At 35.6% G+C, this 17,860-nt stretch overlaps 1 protein-coding gene across 1 annotated transcript in view; it reads left to right on the forward strand.

The window, feature by feature from the left end:
* The window catches only part of CDH12 (cadherin 12), a 149,850-nt gene that overhangs the window by 82,393 nt on the left and 49,597 nt on the right, over positions 1-17,860 (forward strand). The window contains exon 5 of the mRNA XM_008058681.1: positions 7,297-7,550. Within this exon, the coding sequence (XP_008056872.1) occupies positions 7,297-7,550 (254 nt within the window). The remainder of the gene's footprint in view (positions 1-7,296; positions 7,551-17,860) is intronic.

A 17,860-nucleotide genomic window follows, 5' to 3' on the forward strand; every position in this document is an offset into this window, starting at 1 on the left:
CCTTCTCCTAAATTTTTGTCTTTAGTGTCTTTTGTAAACACCTTACCAAATTTCCCTAAATAGTCTCATCAACTCTAAATTAGCCCCACATTGACATAATCACTGTAGATTTTGTCTTGTAGACATTTCTAACTGCACGTGCCATAGACTTCTAAATATCATTATCTAAGCCAAATCACTTCTCTGCTTCACAGAAAAGAATGCCTGTTTATATTTTCTCCTTTTCAGTTCCTTTGATCAGAAATCCGGGATTTTACTTATACTACTTCCATTCCCATTGATCCCCTCACCAAATAGAAATTGACCAGCCACAGAGTTCTCTTGAACTTGGGTTAAAATTTTCCTTTCCCTCCTGTGAGTCGGCATATAACAAACACTCTTGCTCACTGTTTTCCACCACTATGATGACTAGTCTCCCAGCTTCACACCTTACCTCCCTCCAATGTTTCCATTACACCATAAGTATCACCACTTTACATCATAAGATTTAAGTAAAAACCTAAATCTGTTCATCTTACTAAAATACTTTTCTAGGCTGGACATGGTGGCTCGTGCCTGTAATCCCAGCACATTGGGAGGCAGAGGCGAGAAGCTTGCCTTCTAAACCCAGGGGTTCAAGAGTGACCTGGGCAACTTAGTGAGACCTCATCTCTACAATAAATAAAAAATATTAGCCAGTCATAGTGGCACAAGACTGGAATCCCAGCTACTTAGAAGGCTGAGGAGGATCGCCTTTGACCAGTAGGCCAAGGCTGTGGTGGTTGTGAGCGTGCCACTGTACTCCAGTCTGGGTGACAGAGTGAGTCTCTCAATAAAATTACATAACAAAATCTAATATAACATAACATAACATAAATAAAATAAAATAGTAAAATAAATATTGAATAAGATACATTTTCTGGTCCCCATTGCTGGTAAGACAAAGAGCAAACATCATATTTTCTATTACCATATCTGCACACACACAGACATGCACTACATTTCAATTGCACCTAATCCATTGCAATGTTTACCAAAGATGTCATGCTTCTCCTTCTGCATAGAAGGCTCTGCCCTATGATACAGTTTCCATTAATTCCTTCCTGTTCTTTAACATTTATCTCCCTTGACTCCCCTTGAGTTTCTCAGACAAGGGTGATCTTCCTGTCATTCCCAGATGTCAGTATTTCTGTCAAAGCACCTATGATAGTTATGTGGCACTAACATTTAAAACACAACTGATTCTTCCTACTATATTTTAAGCTCCTAGACACACTTTATCGTATCTATGTTTTGAGTTCCCATCCTGAAAGCAAATGTCTAAAACATACAGCATGTTGAAAATTTGTGTTAACTGAAAGAACAAATATGCTGGCTTACTGTTTTCATTTCTTTTTTGGTTTGTTTTTATTTCAGATCCATTGTTTTACTTTTTACTAACATAATACGTAGTTTGATAGATTTTGAAAAATGTTTAGAAAAATATGTTTTACCAATTTGACAAAAGGAAAATCTGAAGCTCAGAGAAGAAAATACTTTTTTTTTTTTTCAAAACCACACAGCTTGCGGTAAATTATAGTATATGTTTGGAAAGTGTATTTTTTCAGCTTTTGTGAGGAATGATGTGTAAGAAAAGATCATTGGCTTCCCCTGATGGTCATGATTTTTACTGCACGTGTATATGACACCCATATTTTATTTAAGCATTTATCATAGTTTATGAATCCTTTTGTCATTTTTTGAGGAAAAAAAATCACTGAAAACCTGTAACCCAAAGTGCCACAGTTTCTTATAATTCTGTTTTGTTTTTTAATTTTGTTTTATTTTGTCTCAGTTACTGAATTTATCGTGCAAATTAACAGGCATTAAAGTAATGCCTATGATTCTTAAATAAGTTTGTAATCTATCACAATTTTGCGGTGTTGCATAAAACTGAAGCATAGCAATAACTTGTCCACAGAAATATTTAGTGCATTTCTAATAAATAATTTTATTAACATTTTTTTGAGATGAGAAATTTATGTTTCTTCATTTAAATATTTTTATTTATAATCACTAAAAAGTATATATATTACCAGGCAAAAGCCTGGTAATTCTTTCTTATTTTAAATTTGCATATTTTAAAATTGTGTAACAAATGTTGTAGGAATTTTGTCCGAACTAAAATTAGATTTTAAAAATGAGCATATTAGCCGGGCTGGGTGGCTCAGCCTGTAATCCCATGCTTTGGGAGGCTGAGGTGAGTGGATTGCCTGAGCCCGTGGGTTCGAGATCCACCTGGGCAATTTGGCGAGACCTCATCTCTACAATAAATTTAAAAATTAGCCGGGCATGGTAGCGCGTGCCTGTAGTTCCAGCTACTTGGAAGGCTGAGGTGGAAGGATTGCCGGAGCCCAGCAGGTCGAGGCTGCGGTGGACGGGAGTGGTCACTGCACTCCAGTCTGGTCGACAGAGTGAGACTCCAACTCAAAAAAACAAAATAAAATAAAAATGGGCATATGGCATTGTTTTTTCTTTTGTTTTAGAGACCTTATCATCCAATATACTGATAACTTCTAGTCATCAAAAAACTGATGATTTTTCAGTAATATATTGCTTTGAATCCTTTTCTCAGTGATTTTGAGATATGCACAAACTTTCCAAGATCTCTTCCTAGACAAGAATTGACTACTATATTGATCATAAAACTAAGTTTTAGGAAAGTTGACTTTTTGATGCTGTTAAAATGTTGTTTGTTTTGAACATCTTATTTTTTGTTCAGCTTGGTGTAATAAACCTATTTATAAGAGCTTGTACCTAATATCTGCTCATTCTGGGTTCAACCTGGAATAAATCTGTTTTCTGTTTGTCTTAAAAAGGATCTAGTCTTGTTTTATAAGTCTATATCTTTGGGTAATTTGGGTTCATTGACTGTTTTCCTTCTATTAAGACCTATTGACTATTAAGACCTACTAGATAGTTGAGAGAGCAGAGTCTTATTCCATTTTTTAAAAGAGTGATGGCTTTACTATGTTAGTAAAAATGATACATGTTTATCATAAAAACTGAACTAGTATAGCACAGGAAAAAGTGAGGCAGGATAAAACCACAGCTAGTCAGACTATGGTACCACTGAGTCCTTTGTTCAGGGCTTTTGAGCTGAAGTCAAGGCATAGTTTGGGCTTCAATCTGATCTGAGGTTTAGAGTTCTCTTCCAACCTTACTGGTTATTTGTCCTTCTGACTGGTTTCTTGAGGCCATTACTGTTTCCTGTAGCTTTTGTTTTAGTATTTTTTTGCTGGATTTTGGCCAAGACCAAGTCACCATTCTGCAAGGCCATTTGCAGCCTATGCAGGCTTCCATGCTCAGAAGTTTATTTCTTAAAGGTCATTCAGAAATCATTTGTATCACCTCTTTCTTTTAAAGGCTCACCTGATTAGGTCAGACCCCTTAAATAAATCTCTCTTAATTAACTCAACAATAAGTTATTAAAGACCCTAATTATAGTTGTGTAACTTATTTTTTCATAGAAGTTAAGTTTATGGGAGTAGTATGCTATTCATCCTCAGGCCGGCCACTCACACATTCAAGAACAGAGTCATTGCATACAAGGCTGAGGGGCACTGAAGACAGGGATCTTGGGGAACATTTTGGAATTCTGTCTGCCACAGTTAGTGTTTTTTTTTAATTCCTCAATATATCTATGACTATATCTATTTTCAATTAGCATTATCTGGAAGTATGGTGAGGCCTAGAAGAGCCCCGAGAGTTATTCTCTTATATTTCATGCTAAAAATTGCATATCCCTATTTGAAATGTTCAGGCATTTAATATTTTATGCAGTTTTTTGGGACCTGGACTTCAGCAAAGTAAGCAAAGAGAAAATGACAGAAAACAAAGAAGGAAAAGGCGGTATCTTGTCCAATATCTTTTATTATACTCTGGAGATCGATCTGTCTGTCTATCTATCTATCTATCTATCTATCTATCTATCTATCTATCTATCTATCTATCTCCATCTATCTTTTATCTATCATCTATTATCTCATTCCATTTCTCCATAACTGTGGTTTGTTTCTTACTGCACAGATCTTTACAATGTGAGTTATTTCTTGAAAACTTTGGTTTCACTAATTTTTTCTAGAAAGCAAGGAGCTGCTCAACCAAAAAATTCTCTTTAGTGAATCATTTCTTACCTTCTAGAAGGGTTTATTAAATTAGATGGGCCCCAAGCAATGTCACAAGTTTTTCTATTTATTGTATAAGAGCTAAATTAGTTCAATTTCATAGTAATGAATTTCCATAATAGAAAATGAGTCATTTTCTAGCAATTAAAAAATTCCATTTGCTTTATACTTATTTCAAATGTTAGTCTTTTTATTGATTGCAAAGCTAAAGCTTATTCCCTCCCAAAAAATAGAGAGTAATAAGTTAGATGTATAGGTAAAGTCATCTAGAGAGAGATCACTATTGATTCTCTACCCTTTCTGAAGTTTGTAACATTTTGTACAGTGGAATTGCCAAACAGTAAGAGCCATAAAGGAGTAACTCCACCTACTTTATTATTGTGGCATTTGTCTAACAATTTTCTCCGGTTCTTTGATCACTACATGATATAAGTTTTCAGTTGTGAAAAAATCTGTATTACAGAAAGTTTCTTTTATTTAGTTATCTATCTCCCTGACCACCAAATATTTGCCTGCTGTGATAGATCAGGATTTCTTAAAAGGTAAAAATTATACCTGATCTCCTTAAAGATAAAAAAAAGTAAAAGGTTTCAGAATTCTTTCATTTCTGTCCTGAAATGGACTTACCAGTAGGAAGTCAATTTTATCCAGAGAGCTATAGTGTGTAATTGAGTAGGGAAGTAAAATTAAGATCTTATCTAGAAAGAATTACTAATCATGTAGATAATCAGAGGTATTTCAACATCAAGGAGAAAGAGAAGGAAATGAGGAATAATTAGTACTCACTCCTATATTCTAAGATAGAAGTTAATTCTGGGCTAAAAAGGATGTGGGTAGGAGCCAGGTCTGCTAAATTTGTTTTCTCGACAAAAGGATCCATGAAGTGATAAAATCAGATGTCTTGTACAAGAATTTAGGGATCATTATTATAAAATATATATATTGTCTAACATTTATAGAGCATTTAGAGTTTACAAAAACAGCAGTTTACTTTTATATGTCCTTTAATTTGAATTAGCTAGTGCACTACTCTCATACATCATTCTCTCTCACACATCTCCTAATATACTCAATTTCTACTAAGCACATCTAGTTCTGGAAAACTTGCTACTTCTTCAAACTTATTCAATAAACGATATGTCATTATTCTTTAATTTGTTGAATGTATTGAGAAAACAAAGCCTTGTTTGTCTTTGCGTCTTCCAGTCCTTCTAGAATGTATCCCAAGCCTTGAAACCACTAAAGTCACGCATATCTACATCCATATCGACATATAGTTAATTAATTCAGTGATATATGGTTTCGTTTGTTAGAGATTTCTTCCTTTTTCTAACCTAAGGACACTCCTTTTTAAAAATAATTTAAATGACTGTAAATACACCACTCAGAAACATTGACATGATAGCCCTTCAAATATTTGAGAGTGTGTGTCCTGTCTTGGTCTTCATTCCAAGCTAAATATTCCCAGTAACTGTAGTGGTTTCTTATTTTTGACTTCAGTAATGTTTTGCCATTCTATTCTGGCAATTGGTTTTCTTTTCTTGAGTCTGATTTCCTTAACAAAACACAGTAGTCAAGTTCAGGCTGATCAAAGAAGCATCATTGAATGATCCCCTCACTTTTTCCAGATATTACATTTCAATTCATGTCACCAATGGACATATAATCGACTACTGCATATTATGCATTCCATTTTGTACTTATACTTGTTTTAAGAGAAATAAAAATCTCTCACAGGAAAGGGATGGAAATTGAAGGAAATCAACATTATATGTAAACAGGTATGCGGTGAATGAATAAAAATATAAAATATCAGAGACAGCATTGATTACGAAGCAGACAAAACACGCATAACATATGATAAACTAAGTAAAATAATTACCAGAAAAATAAAAATATTCCCGAATGAAAAATAATGTAAAAGAGACTTGATGACTCACCAAACCACTTTGTATTACCATTTTGTTATAATAAATGAAATTGTGAGAGTTTTTGAGCATTTTCCAGTAATTTTTTTTCCTTTTCTTATTTATCCCTCAGAGGAAATGCATAAAACAGCAATCTTTAAAGTCTTTAAAGTAGAAAAGTATATTGTCTTTATTTTTTCCAGATATACTAAGTAAAGGAACAGGTGTTGACACAGCAATTAGCAAGTCATTGGCTCCACACTGGAGGGAATTACTTTAGCAAACATAAATTTTTAAAGGTCTCAGAAAATCATTATGCTAATGTTAGATTCACGTTTTCTTAGGATTTTTTAGGTGATTACAAGTCAACACCATTGCCCTTAAACTTAACACTTAAACAAAGCACCACAGCAGTGCCATATTTTGGGAATATAATATTTTCAGTTGCTGGGAACATAAAACTAGCAGTGATTTGCTAAAATTGAACATCAGTTACTACATTGTAAATGACTTTCTATATTACGTTCCATAGCCTTCTTGAATTTTATCCTATGTGTTTGAGACCATAATTCTTGGCAATTTGTACTTACGGAGCACACTAATTTTATATATATAGTTCTGGGAACACACACACAGAAACAAAAAACCTTTTTTGTAATTATAACTGTGTATGCTTTTAAATCCTGATACAGACCTTTGGTGAAAAGACCTAAGAGTTCAAAAATATTTAACAGGAAATGAAATTTTGTCAAGATAAGAAAAGTTGTCCCACAAACCTCCCATAGTCTGCCATACTAACTCTGCAGCTGGAGTCTAAATTGTAGAAGCATATTGCCCTATTTCATTTTTGTTGTTTTTTGCTCAATTATTGCTTTATTCCACTAGATGTCAGTATTGGATAGGAACAGAGAAATGCTTCTCAGTGCTCTGCTGTTTTAACTTTGCTCACATGAAGTGAATAAACCCTACCTGGCATGTGTGTCTGCATGTAATTTATGTGATTTTAAGCATGCAAATAATTATCTTTACAAGATTTCCAGAAAGTTCTGCTCATGGGTGATTCTATTCTTAAAATGTTTGCCTGTAATGACTTCCCTTATCTGCTAATCCTAACGGAAAATATAAATCTGACAACAGTACAATTGGTACTAATTTACAAATTGCTCTGGAGTGATGTTCACCACTTCTGACACATCTTGTATAAATGTGCCTTCTCATTTTTAAAAAATTTGTTCTCACTTCAGCCATTAGATTTTGAAACAAAGAAGGCATATACTTTCAAAGTGGAGGCCTCCAACCTTCACCTTGACCACAGGTTTCACTCGGCGGGCCCTTTTAAAGACACAGCGACAGTGAAGATCAGCGTACTGGACGTGGATGAGCCGCCGGTGTTCAGCAAGCCACTCTACACCATGGAAGTTTATGAGGACACTCCAGTTGGGACGATCATTGGTGCTGTCACTGCACAAGACCTTGATGTGGGCAGCAGTGCCGTTAGGTGAGAAAAAGAAATGTTTTCTGTGTGTCAGAAAGACAAATCAGAATAAAAGCAACCCCCTTTCAAAATATGAACTAAAAAACATACTCTCTGATCAAGCCTGCATGTTCATTTAATCATAGAATATGATGCTTGAAAATGTAATGAATTTATGTAAGAATAGAAGGAATGCTATAGGATCTGAACAGTTTTCACTATCAATTCTTGCAACAGTGTTTGCTAATAGTGTGAAATTCTATATGTCACTCAAGCTAACAAATCTCAATTTTTCATCATTGAAAGGCATTTAATGACATAAACCTGAAAGGATGATTCTCATGATTGTTGACATCAAGATATTTTCACAATGCCTAGAACATAATAGGCACAAAAACATTTTACAACTAGTCCAGATTTTCTATCCCATTACCCAGCATGAGTGTTTGAAAAAAAGTTGGTTTCATCTTTTGTGATTTGGGGTCGTTTTTTCAGTGTGACAGTTGTGTCTTCTGGGATTGAGGTGGAGTGAGTGGAAGCACAGACGGTTTTCCTAGGGGAAAAAGATTTATGGAATTGCTCAAAGTCAGATATTGAAAAGAATTGCTCTTTGTTCACACCTCTGTCTCTCTTTCAACCCATAAATTCCACTAGCACCACTGACGCATGGTAACGTTTCCCTTTTTTCCATGTATTCATTGATCCTGCAATATGTTTTAAGATGTGCTCCCATTTATTCTGTTATGTGCTTACATTTGTTGCCACTTGCTTACAGCTGTTAGGAAACTAAAAAGGGGAGAAACATGAGATTTGTTCTGAATCTCCCATCACTAAAGAATTGAATCTTAGTAAGCAAGAAGCAAATTAAGAAAACATTAAGTATATTTTTTACAGCAAAAAACTCTCAACTAAAACATAGTGAGAAATAGACAAATATCTGCAAAATTTTATGCCACATGCTAAGAAATAGCAAAAGAAATAAATTAAATATTCAGTGGTACCCCTAAAACAGAAAGTGTATATATCAGGAAAAGTCTCAAGAACATGCATAACTTGCTGTTTGTTTTTCCTGAATCCATCTCCCAAAGTTACATGAATACTGTCTCAGTCAGTTCTGGCTGCTATTAACAGAGTACCATAGACTGGATGACTTAAACATCAAACCACAGTTCTGGAGGCTAGAAAGTCCTAGATCAAGGTGCCAACAGATACAGTGTTGGGTAATGACCTGCTTTCTATGTAGCAGTTGATCATCTTCATGTATCCGCATATTCAAGAGAGAGAGAAAGACAACTCTTTAGGGTCCCTTTCATAAGGGCATCTATTACATTATGAGGACTCCATCCTAATGGTCTGCTTACCTCCCAAAGGCCCAATCTCCTTTTTTTTTTTTTTTTTTGGAGTGGGAGTCTCACTCTGTCGCCCAGACTGGAGTGCCATGGCCACTCCCGGCCACCGCAGCCTTGCCTGCTGGGCTCTGGCAATCCTTCCGCCTCAGCCTTCTGAGTAGCCGGAATTACAGGCATGCGCTACCACGCCCGGCTGATTTTTTGATTTATTGTAGAGATGAGGTCTCACTGCCCAGTCGGGTCTCAAACCCGCGGGCTCAGGCAATCCACTCACCTCAGCCTCCCAAAGGCGCGGGATTACAGGCTGAGCCACCGAGCCCGGCAGCCCAACCTCTTAATAGCATCATTTTGGGAGTTAGGATTTTTGGGAGACATGGATATTCAGTCCACAGCATTCCAATTCTGGTTCCACCATATTTACCCTTTTGACATGCAAAGTACATTCTAAAAGCCCCCCAAACCTTAAGTTATTCCACATGAATTTTTAAGTCCAAAGTCCAGACTTACCAATATCATCCAAACCCAACAAGGTTGAGACTCTAGATACAATTCATCCTGAGGCAAAATTCTTCTCAGCTGTGAACCAATAAAGTTTTGTGCTTCCAAAATACATGGCGAGACATTCTCACTCCCAAAGGGAGAAAGAAGGAAGAAAGGGGTGACAGGTCTCACGTAAATCCAAAATCCAATAAGCCAAATTCCACGAAACCTTAAACCTTAGGAACTAGCTTGATTCTCTATCTTCCAGGCCCATTAGAGCAGAGATTCTGTCTTCTAGACACAGTGGAGTGACAATATTGCCACTACCACTCAGAGGGGCCACTGTTCATTGGGTGGCTATCCGTGGTGGCTTCACTTATGTGCAGAGTTCACATTTGGGTTCCATTGAGCAGTCCCACCCCATGGCTTTCCTAGGCATTGATCCTGTATTTTGAAATCATTGTGGATGCAGCCATTCCTCAGGCCTGAAGATGTTAAACCACTTTAGGGTTGTTATTCTCAAGACTTGAAGAATAATGCATATTCATGGCTGAAGATTTTTTTTTTTTTTTTTTTTTTGAGTTGGAATCTCACTCTGTCGCCCAGACTGGAGTGCAGTGGCCGCTCCCGGCCACCGCAGCCTCGACCTGCTGGGCTCCAGCGATCCTTCCGCCTCAGCCTTCCAAGTAGCCGGAATTACAGGCATGCACTACCATGCCCGGCTGAATTTTTGATTTATTGTAGAGATGAGGTCTCGCCAAGTTCCCCAGGTTGGTCTTGAACCCGTGGACTCGGGCAATTCACTCACCTCAACCTCCCAAGGTGCGGGATTACAGGCTGAGCCACTGAGCCCGGCTGGCTGAAGATCTTTAGGATCTGATCCAATAGGGTTTAAGAAGTATGATAGTCTTTCTTCGTTTTCCCAGTGTCTCTTTGTTTGAGTACCAGTTGGCAGTGTTTCTGCTGTTATAACCTTATCTCTTTTTTTTGTTTTTTTGAGTTGGAGTCTCACTCCGTCACCCAGACTGGAGTGCAGTGGTTGCTCCCGGCCACCACAGCCTCGACCTGCTGGGCTCCAGCGATCCTTCCACCTCAGTCCTCCAAGTAGCTGGAACCACAGGCATGCGCTACCACGCCCGGCTAATTTCTTTTTTTTTAAATTTATTTATTGTAGAGATGAGGTCTCACCAAGTTGCCCAGGCGGGTCTCGAACCCGCGGACCCAGGCAATCCACTCACCCCAGCCTCCCAAGGCGCAGGATTACAGGCTGAGCCACCGAGCCCGGTTTATAACCTTATCTTTATTCCTGGCTTTTGTTGACATAGTAGATAAAGTTCATGATTCACACCTATAGAAATGTCTTTATCAATAATCAGTGTTCACCCTTAGTTCACCTATTGAACACCCTTAGTGTTCTCCTCTAAACACACTTTCTCATTTTTCTTATATGAACAGACTGAGATATTTCCAAGTCTTTAAGTTCTGGTTCCTTTTTGCTTAAAAATTCCATCTTGAGTTAATTTCTGTGATTTCACATTTTATTGTAAGCAATCAGAAGGAACAAAGCTACTCCCTTAATACTTTGTTTAAAAAAATCTACTCAGTTAAATATCCAATTTCATCCCTGGAACGTTCTGTCTTTCACAAAATGCTAGAACATGAACACTATGCACCTAAATTCTCTGCTACTTTATAGTAAAGATTGTGTTTTCTCCAGTTTCCAGTAACATGTCCTCTGTTCTCTCAGGACCTCTTTAGAATGGCTTTATCATTCACAATTCTGCCAATATTCTGTCTCTGATTATGATTATCTAGATACCCTCCAAAAGAGTAGAACCAGTTGGGCGCAGTTGGTCAAGCCTGTAATCCCAGCACTTTGGGAGGCTGAGGCAAGAGGATTGCTTGAAATCAGGGGTTGGAGACCAGCCTGGGCAACTTGGCGAGAACTCGTTTCTAAAAAAAAATAATAATAATAATAAAAAAATTAGCCAGGCGTGGTAGTGCACCTGTGGCTCCAGCTACTTGGAAGACTGAGGGGAAGGCTTGCCTGAATGCAGCAGGTCGAGACTGTGTTGACCTTGAGTATGTCACTGCACTCCAACCTGGGTGACAGAGTGAGACTCTGACTCAAAAAAAATAAAAATAAAGAAGTCAAAACCTTTCTTTTCAGCTCTCCTCTTTTCTTTCTGAACCCCTACCAGAATTGCCTTGAACACTCAAATTCTTAGCACTTTAAAACTCTTCCAACCTCTACAATCACCCAGTTCTAAACCTGGTTTTATATTTGTAGGTATTTGTTACACCTGCACCCCAACTACTTGGTACCAACTTTTGTCTTAATCCATAGTGCTACAATAATGTCCCATTGACTGGGAAGCTTCAGTAACAAACACTTATGTCTATCAGTTCTGAAGGCTAGGAACTTCATGATCAAAGTGACAGGCGATCCGGTGTGTGGTGAGGGCCTGCTTCCTGTTTAGCAGAAAGACATCTCCTTGTATGTACACATGGCAGAAAGAGAAAGACAGTTGACAGTTGCCTAGGTTTCTAATTCTTTCTTTCTTTCTTTCTTTCTTTCTTTCTTTCTTTCTTTCTTTCTTTCTTTCTTTCTTTCTTTCTTTCTTTCGTTCTCTCGTTCTTTCGTTCTTTCGTTCTTTCTTTCCTTCTCTCTCTCTCTCTTTCTTTTTCTTTCTTTCTTTCTTTTTTAAAGCACTGCTGCCACTCAGGAGAATTTTGCCCTCATAACTTAATATTCTCATCCTGTCACATTGAGGGCTAGGATTTCAGCATATATGAATTTGGGGGAAACATAAACATTTAGTCCATTATAAACACTTTTCTTCTTGAAGTGTGTCTGTGATCAGGAGAGAACTCTAATAAAACACATCTATCTTATAATAGAAATGAAAATAACAATGACTGACCACTTAATACATTTTAGGCCAAATGCTGGTGGATTTACTCATTGGATTCAAGATGTTATTCTACATGTCCATGTTACAGCATGTTAAACTCTAGAAAATGATACAATATAGGCATATACGTATCTATATCTATTTATTATTCTCTCTATATATCTCCCATGTTTGCAGAATCCGCTACATTGGTAAATGCTATATACTAACCTGCCATAATTTCTCAGTCTTGTTTCTGAAACATCTGCATAGTCTGTTGCTAATTGTGAAAGAGGAAAATGCCTGGTAAATAGATTTTTAGTATTATTTTTTTTTGGTCGGAAATGTGAACAATTGTTAAGGAAATGCTGAAGGTTGTTGCAAAATAATAAAAAGGTAGATAAATATTATTTGAAACTTTCAACAGTTTAATGGATGAGAATTTAAGTACATAGTGATACTCCCTATCTGGAGAACATGCTGTGTTTTTTACTTTACTGCATGTTCTATTTTGAAGGATGACAAAGGAATGATGAAGACAAAATCGTAACAAAAATGTTTATTTCAATACTTAAGAACCAATAAATAAATAAATCTAAAGCTCATAAGCAGAAAATATTATCAGGTTTAGATACAAAGTTTTAAACCCAAGAACATTCATAGCGTCATGACCTCTGGTGTGAGCAACAATGGAAAGTTATGGATGAAACAAATTATCCTGCTATAAACATGTTTTTTTATTTTTATGTTTTATGTCACGGGAGCTAGAATCTGACAAGTACTCTTTATATGAATTAAAGCAGTACCCTAGTCTTAGATCTAATGAGTAGCGGCCTGCCCAGCTAAAGTTCTTGACACAGATGGATCTAATTGATCCCTGTGAGAAGTTGTCAAAAGACAGAGCAGTCTTTGAATCAACATGAAACCTGTCTTTGTTCCATGGCTTTGGAGTAAACAACAAGCTTAAATAATGTCAGTTGAGAAAACATGTGGTATGAGTCATCTTTCCTCAGTCTGGAAACATGTTTGCTCACTTAAGAATGAAAGTGAAAATATGTTGTAAAACTAAGCCTCAAAATGTAAAATTATTTGACATGTTTAGGTATGCTCTGCATGCTTTTTCTCCCTCTGTTTAACTGTCTTTTCACACGGATATTGTGTGATATATTAATTTAGGATCACTGAGTATTTTATTATCATTATCTTCATAATTATCATCATCATCATCATCATCATCATCATCATCATCACTGAACACAACAAAGAGTTAGAAAGCAATGTCATTACCAAGGGCTGAACCAGTTTGAAAGAAAACTTCCATTTTGCTTAATGCCTGGCAAACATATCATGCTGGTTCCTCCTCTCTCAACTCCCAACCCCAGCTTAATTTCTAGTTATTCTTTACTTTTCTGGCTTTGGCCTTTTGATGCAGTGATTTCCTGCCACAAATGTTTTATATCATTGGAGGTGGATCCTGTTTTTATATAGTTCACTGAAATGACTTCTAGTGAATAAAATGAGGCTGGTTTAAGTATCCTCATCGCTAGTGAGGTGGAAACTTTTCATAACAGCAGACTTTTGAGTTTAGAAATGAAATTAAAAAATAGTTCATTATTCAATTACATTGAAACATAGTACTTGTTTTGAGTATTAGCAATTTGTATTACAGAAAGATTTTGGTGAATAAAGATTCACTAAGATTCACAATTTGAGCCAGGCTTGGTGGTTCAGCCTGTAATCCCGTGCTTTGGGAGGCTGAGGTGAGTGGATTGCTTGAGCCCACGGGTTCGAGACCCTCCTGGGCAACTTGGTGAGACTGCATAAAAGTAATTTTCAATCAGCTTAATAATAGCAAGTAAAATGTGAAAAATTGTTTATATAAAACAAGAAACTGGACCCTACGTAAAGAAGCATTTTTAAAGCTCACATTAAGAACAAAAGATGTTAGTTCTTTTGCAAGAAACTTTCCCTCATTAATTACTTTATAATTCTAAGTGTAGATAGCCACTGGTTTTTACCAATAGCTCAGACTAAGTATTGCTGAAGGATTAAACATTCTTAGATCATTCGGTGATATGCAGGAAACAGACATGCAGAAACAATCCAAAAAATGTTAAATGAACAAATAGAGATATTATGTACAAATTGTTGAATATGAAAAGAAAACAAAGACAAGACTTGGTTTGGGACACCTTAAAGAAACTCAAGAAAAAACTAACCAATAACAGGGGATGTGGAATTTAGAAAATGCAGAAATAGCTGAATGTGTTTGTCTCTGAGGAGTTTGCTCCGGTTATCTTTTTCACACCTGAGCTATACTTAGTATTTAGGACCCTCAAGATAATGATTTTTCTGAAGAAGGTTTTTGTTTGAAATCTACTTGCAAATGTGTTAATAGCACTTAGTTTCAATTAGCTTCATTTACAGAAGCTAAGGAACTGAGAAATCATTTTATCAAAAAATAAAAAATAAAATAAAAGGCAAGAAAGGAAAGAAAAGAAAGATTGACTTAACTACAGTTGGCTAAAATTCAGAGACTAAGCCCCATAACAATCATACCAGGACATCTAGGTGTACAAGTCCTTCACAAATACAAAGATATTATATTTATATGTCTAGATATAGATCTGCTTATGAGAGATTTAGAAAAACTCATACACATATATACACATACATATACTTACTATATTTTATTAGTTCGTTGAATTATGCCTTAGGATATATAATTTACATGAAAACATTTTAAAAATTAAGTTAACTTTTCATGTAGTATATGGAGCTTGTTCAATAACAGTCTCAACTTTCAAGTATCTTTTCATTTTGAGCATTTTGAGGATGGTGGTTAGAAAAGGTGCAAATGTATTTATGTCATAACCAAAAAATAATAAGTACCATGGCAAGATTCTATGTGGTAGTTTTAGTGGATATGAAAAACATGAAGAAGACATGGGAAATTAGTAGAAGGAGAGGTGAGCTAGAATCAGCAATGAAATATACTTATCATTTGATATCCAAGCTGGGTAGGATGAATGAGATGAAATAGAGTGAGAAACCATGTTAGTTGGAGGGATTGGAAATGAGGAGAGCTGATTCTGGCAAATCACCTCAGATTTCTCAATGCTAGTTCTAAGTTTTAAAGTGTATCAGTCATTTAATTTGTATGTCTGTTATCTCACCTTACTCTCTCTTTGCGTAGCCATTCTTTACAAACTCAGAAGAAACCATCCTCACTGAGACAATTGGGTCTCCAAGCTTTAGACATGCTCTTAGTAAGTTATTGGTTCATCTGACTCTCCCTTTCACAGTGCAATTCTATCTATAGTTGACAAAATTAAAGAAAGATGATATATCTGCATATTTTATTTGTGCTAGAAAAAAAAATTAACATTCCAGCTAAATTTAGACCAAGTGAATAATTAAGAATACATTATTCCAGAAACTGCTGATGGGGAATTTAACATGCTATGAACAATGGTACGTTTATTTATCAATAAATTTGTTTGACAATTTATTTACTTACCCCTCAAATGATCAACTCACTGACAGACAATATAAAAGGTCATGTGGAGAACATATTCCAAGATGAACAAGTTTACTCTTATTTATTTCAGTGACAACTGACTATCAACATACAGTGACATTTTAACAGGTAACTTTTGATGGGTTTCAGACTGAGCACTTCGCTCAGATTCTTTTTTAACATCATGGATAATCTTAGTTTATAGAGAAAGAAACTGAGTCCCAAGAAGATCAAAATACGTCTTCGGGAAGGATGTGAACATGATTTGAACAAAAGCCACCAGATATCAAAAGTTATGCTACTAATTGCTTTGCTACTTAAATTTAAGTAGTAATCTGAACTTTTGAGTTGCTTTGTCATTCTGAAATTGTCAAAAATCAAATCAAAATTTGATAGTTGTCAGAAGCTTATTACACAAAATGGATAGAGTGTCACCACAAGGCAATAAACCTGTACAATGTTTGATGCTATTAAATATGATAACTATGGATGCTACTGCATACCTGAAAGTATTCTAAAAAACATTACATATATTTAAGTAATTTAAAACTTATAATGACCTAACTAAATCTGAAAAATGTTAAGCTTGATGACACCAAAATGACATGGGTCAGGCTGGACATGTAAAACCTCAAATATTTAGTTGTCTTAGTCACATGTTGCAGGTTGGTTTTTTATGTTATTTTTATTTATTTTAAAGATATGGGGTACAATTCAGGATTAGGTGGATAAGTGGTCATCGTACAGGTAAAGTTTGGGCCTACCTTTGGTCCCCACTTCCCCTGTTTGAGATCAGGTACCCTTACTGATGTTGTTTTAATAACAAAAAAAGTCATCTTATTATACCGTATTACTTGAAATTCACTTTATTTTTGTTTTGCAGAGATTAAAAGGTTTTTACAAAATTTAGGTATAACTAAGAGTTTAGAGTTTAGAGTTGACCAAACTCATGCATTTGTGAGATCTACAGTTCCAATTCTTAGAAGTACTGAAACTAGATAGCCAATATGAATTGGCTTTTTTTTTTCAAGCATATTTTACTTTGTTTGAGTGTTACACTTAAGGGAATCTCAATGACTAAGTACTCAGCTATTAGAATGGTGAACTGTTTTTCAGGCTGTGCTTTGTTTCTCATGACTCGTCTAAATGAGAGTGTAGCTATTTTGTTATTCTTATTTGGGATTAACAGTTAATTATAATAAATAAGATAAAAAATAATACAGTAGAATTTTGTAAGAAGGAAGTAATAGATGCTGCCCAGCAGGGTTTAGCAAAGTTTCTTGGGAATAATATGGGCAAAGGCAAAAATTGCATTTTATGTTTGAGGAAATCAGGAAACTTCTGTGACATGAAGGGAAGAAATTAATTAAAATGAACTGACCACTAAGTTTAAAACAAGGGACTTCCAAAGGTCTAAAGTCAGAGATACTTCTAAGATGATATCAACATTTATTGAACATATTTTTATTTTTTAGTCATGTAAAACAGTCTTTTTTTTATATGTGCAAAAATTATGACTGCATGCTTAATAGTAAAGTCATTAAGTATAGAGTCTAAACTTAATCACGATTTTCTAAACCACATTTTTTTTCCATTAGGGCAAGCTGCTTCAGGATCTTTTCAGGTATAAGACTTTGGGCACGATGGAGTTCTTTTTAAAAATAAAGTTATTTTTCTTCTGAGCTAAAAACAAAATGCACGAGTTTTATGGACCAAGAGAATGGCAGAGTAGAGGGGAATTTGGAAGTAGCATCCAGATCCATAAGGGGATAAACAGGTAGAAGACTATGTATGATTTTTTTTAAATCAGGAAAACATAAGTAGCTTGATAAGAAATTTGAATAAAAATCAGATCCATAAAGGGATAAACAGGTAGTAAACCATGTACGACTTTTTTATAATTAGGAAAACATAAACAGCTTGATAGGAAGTTTGAATACAAATATAGCAATTATAATTTTAATAAGATGTAGATTATGGTAGGTGTCCCCTTCTTTAGAGATCTATTGTAATCATATTACATATCTTCAATGAAAAATTTACGGACAGAAAATTTATGCATTTATTCAATGATTATGATTTTTTTTTTTT

Source organism: Carlito syrichta, unplaced genomic scaffold, assembly GCF_000164805.1.
Source record: "Carlito syrichta isolate Samal-C Ts95f unplaced genomic scaffold, Tarsius_syrichta-2.0.1 Scaffold303579, whole genome shotgun sequence".
Classification (NCBI taxonomy): domain Eukaryota; kingdom Metazoa; phylum Chordata; class Mammalia; order Primates; family Tarsiidae; genus Carlito; species Carlito syrichta.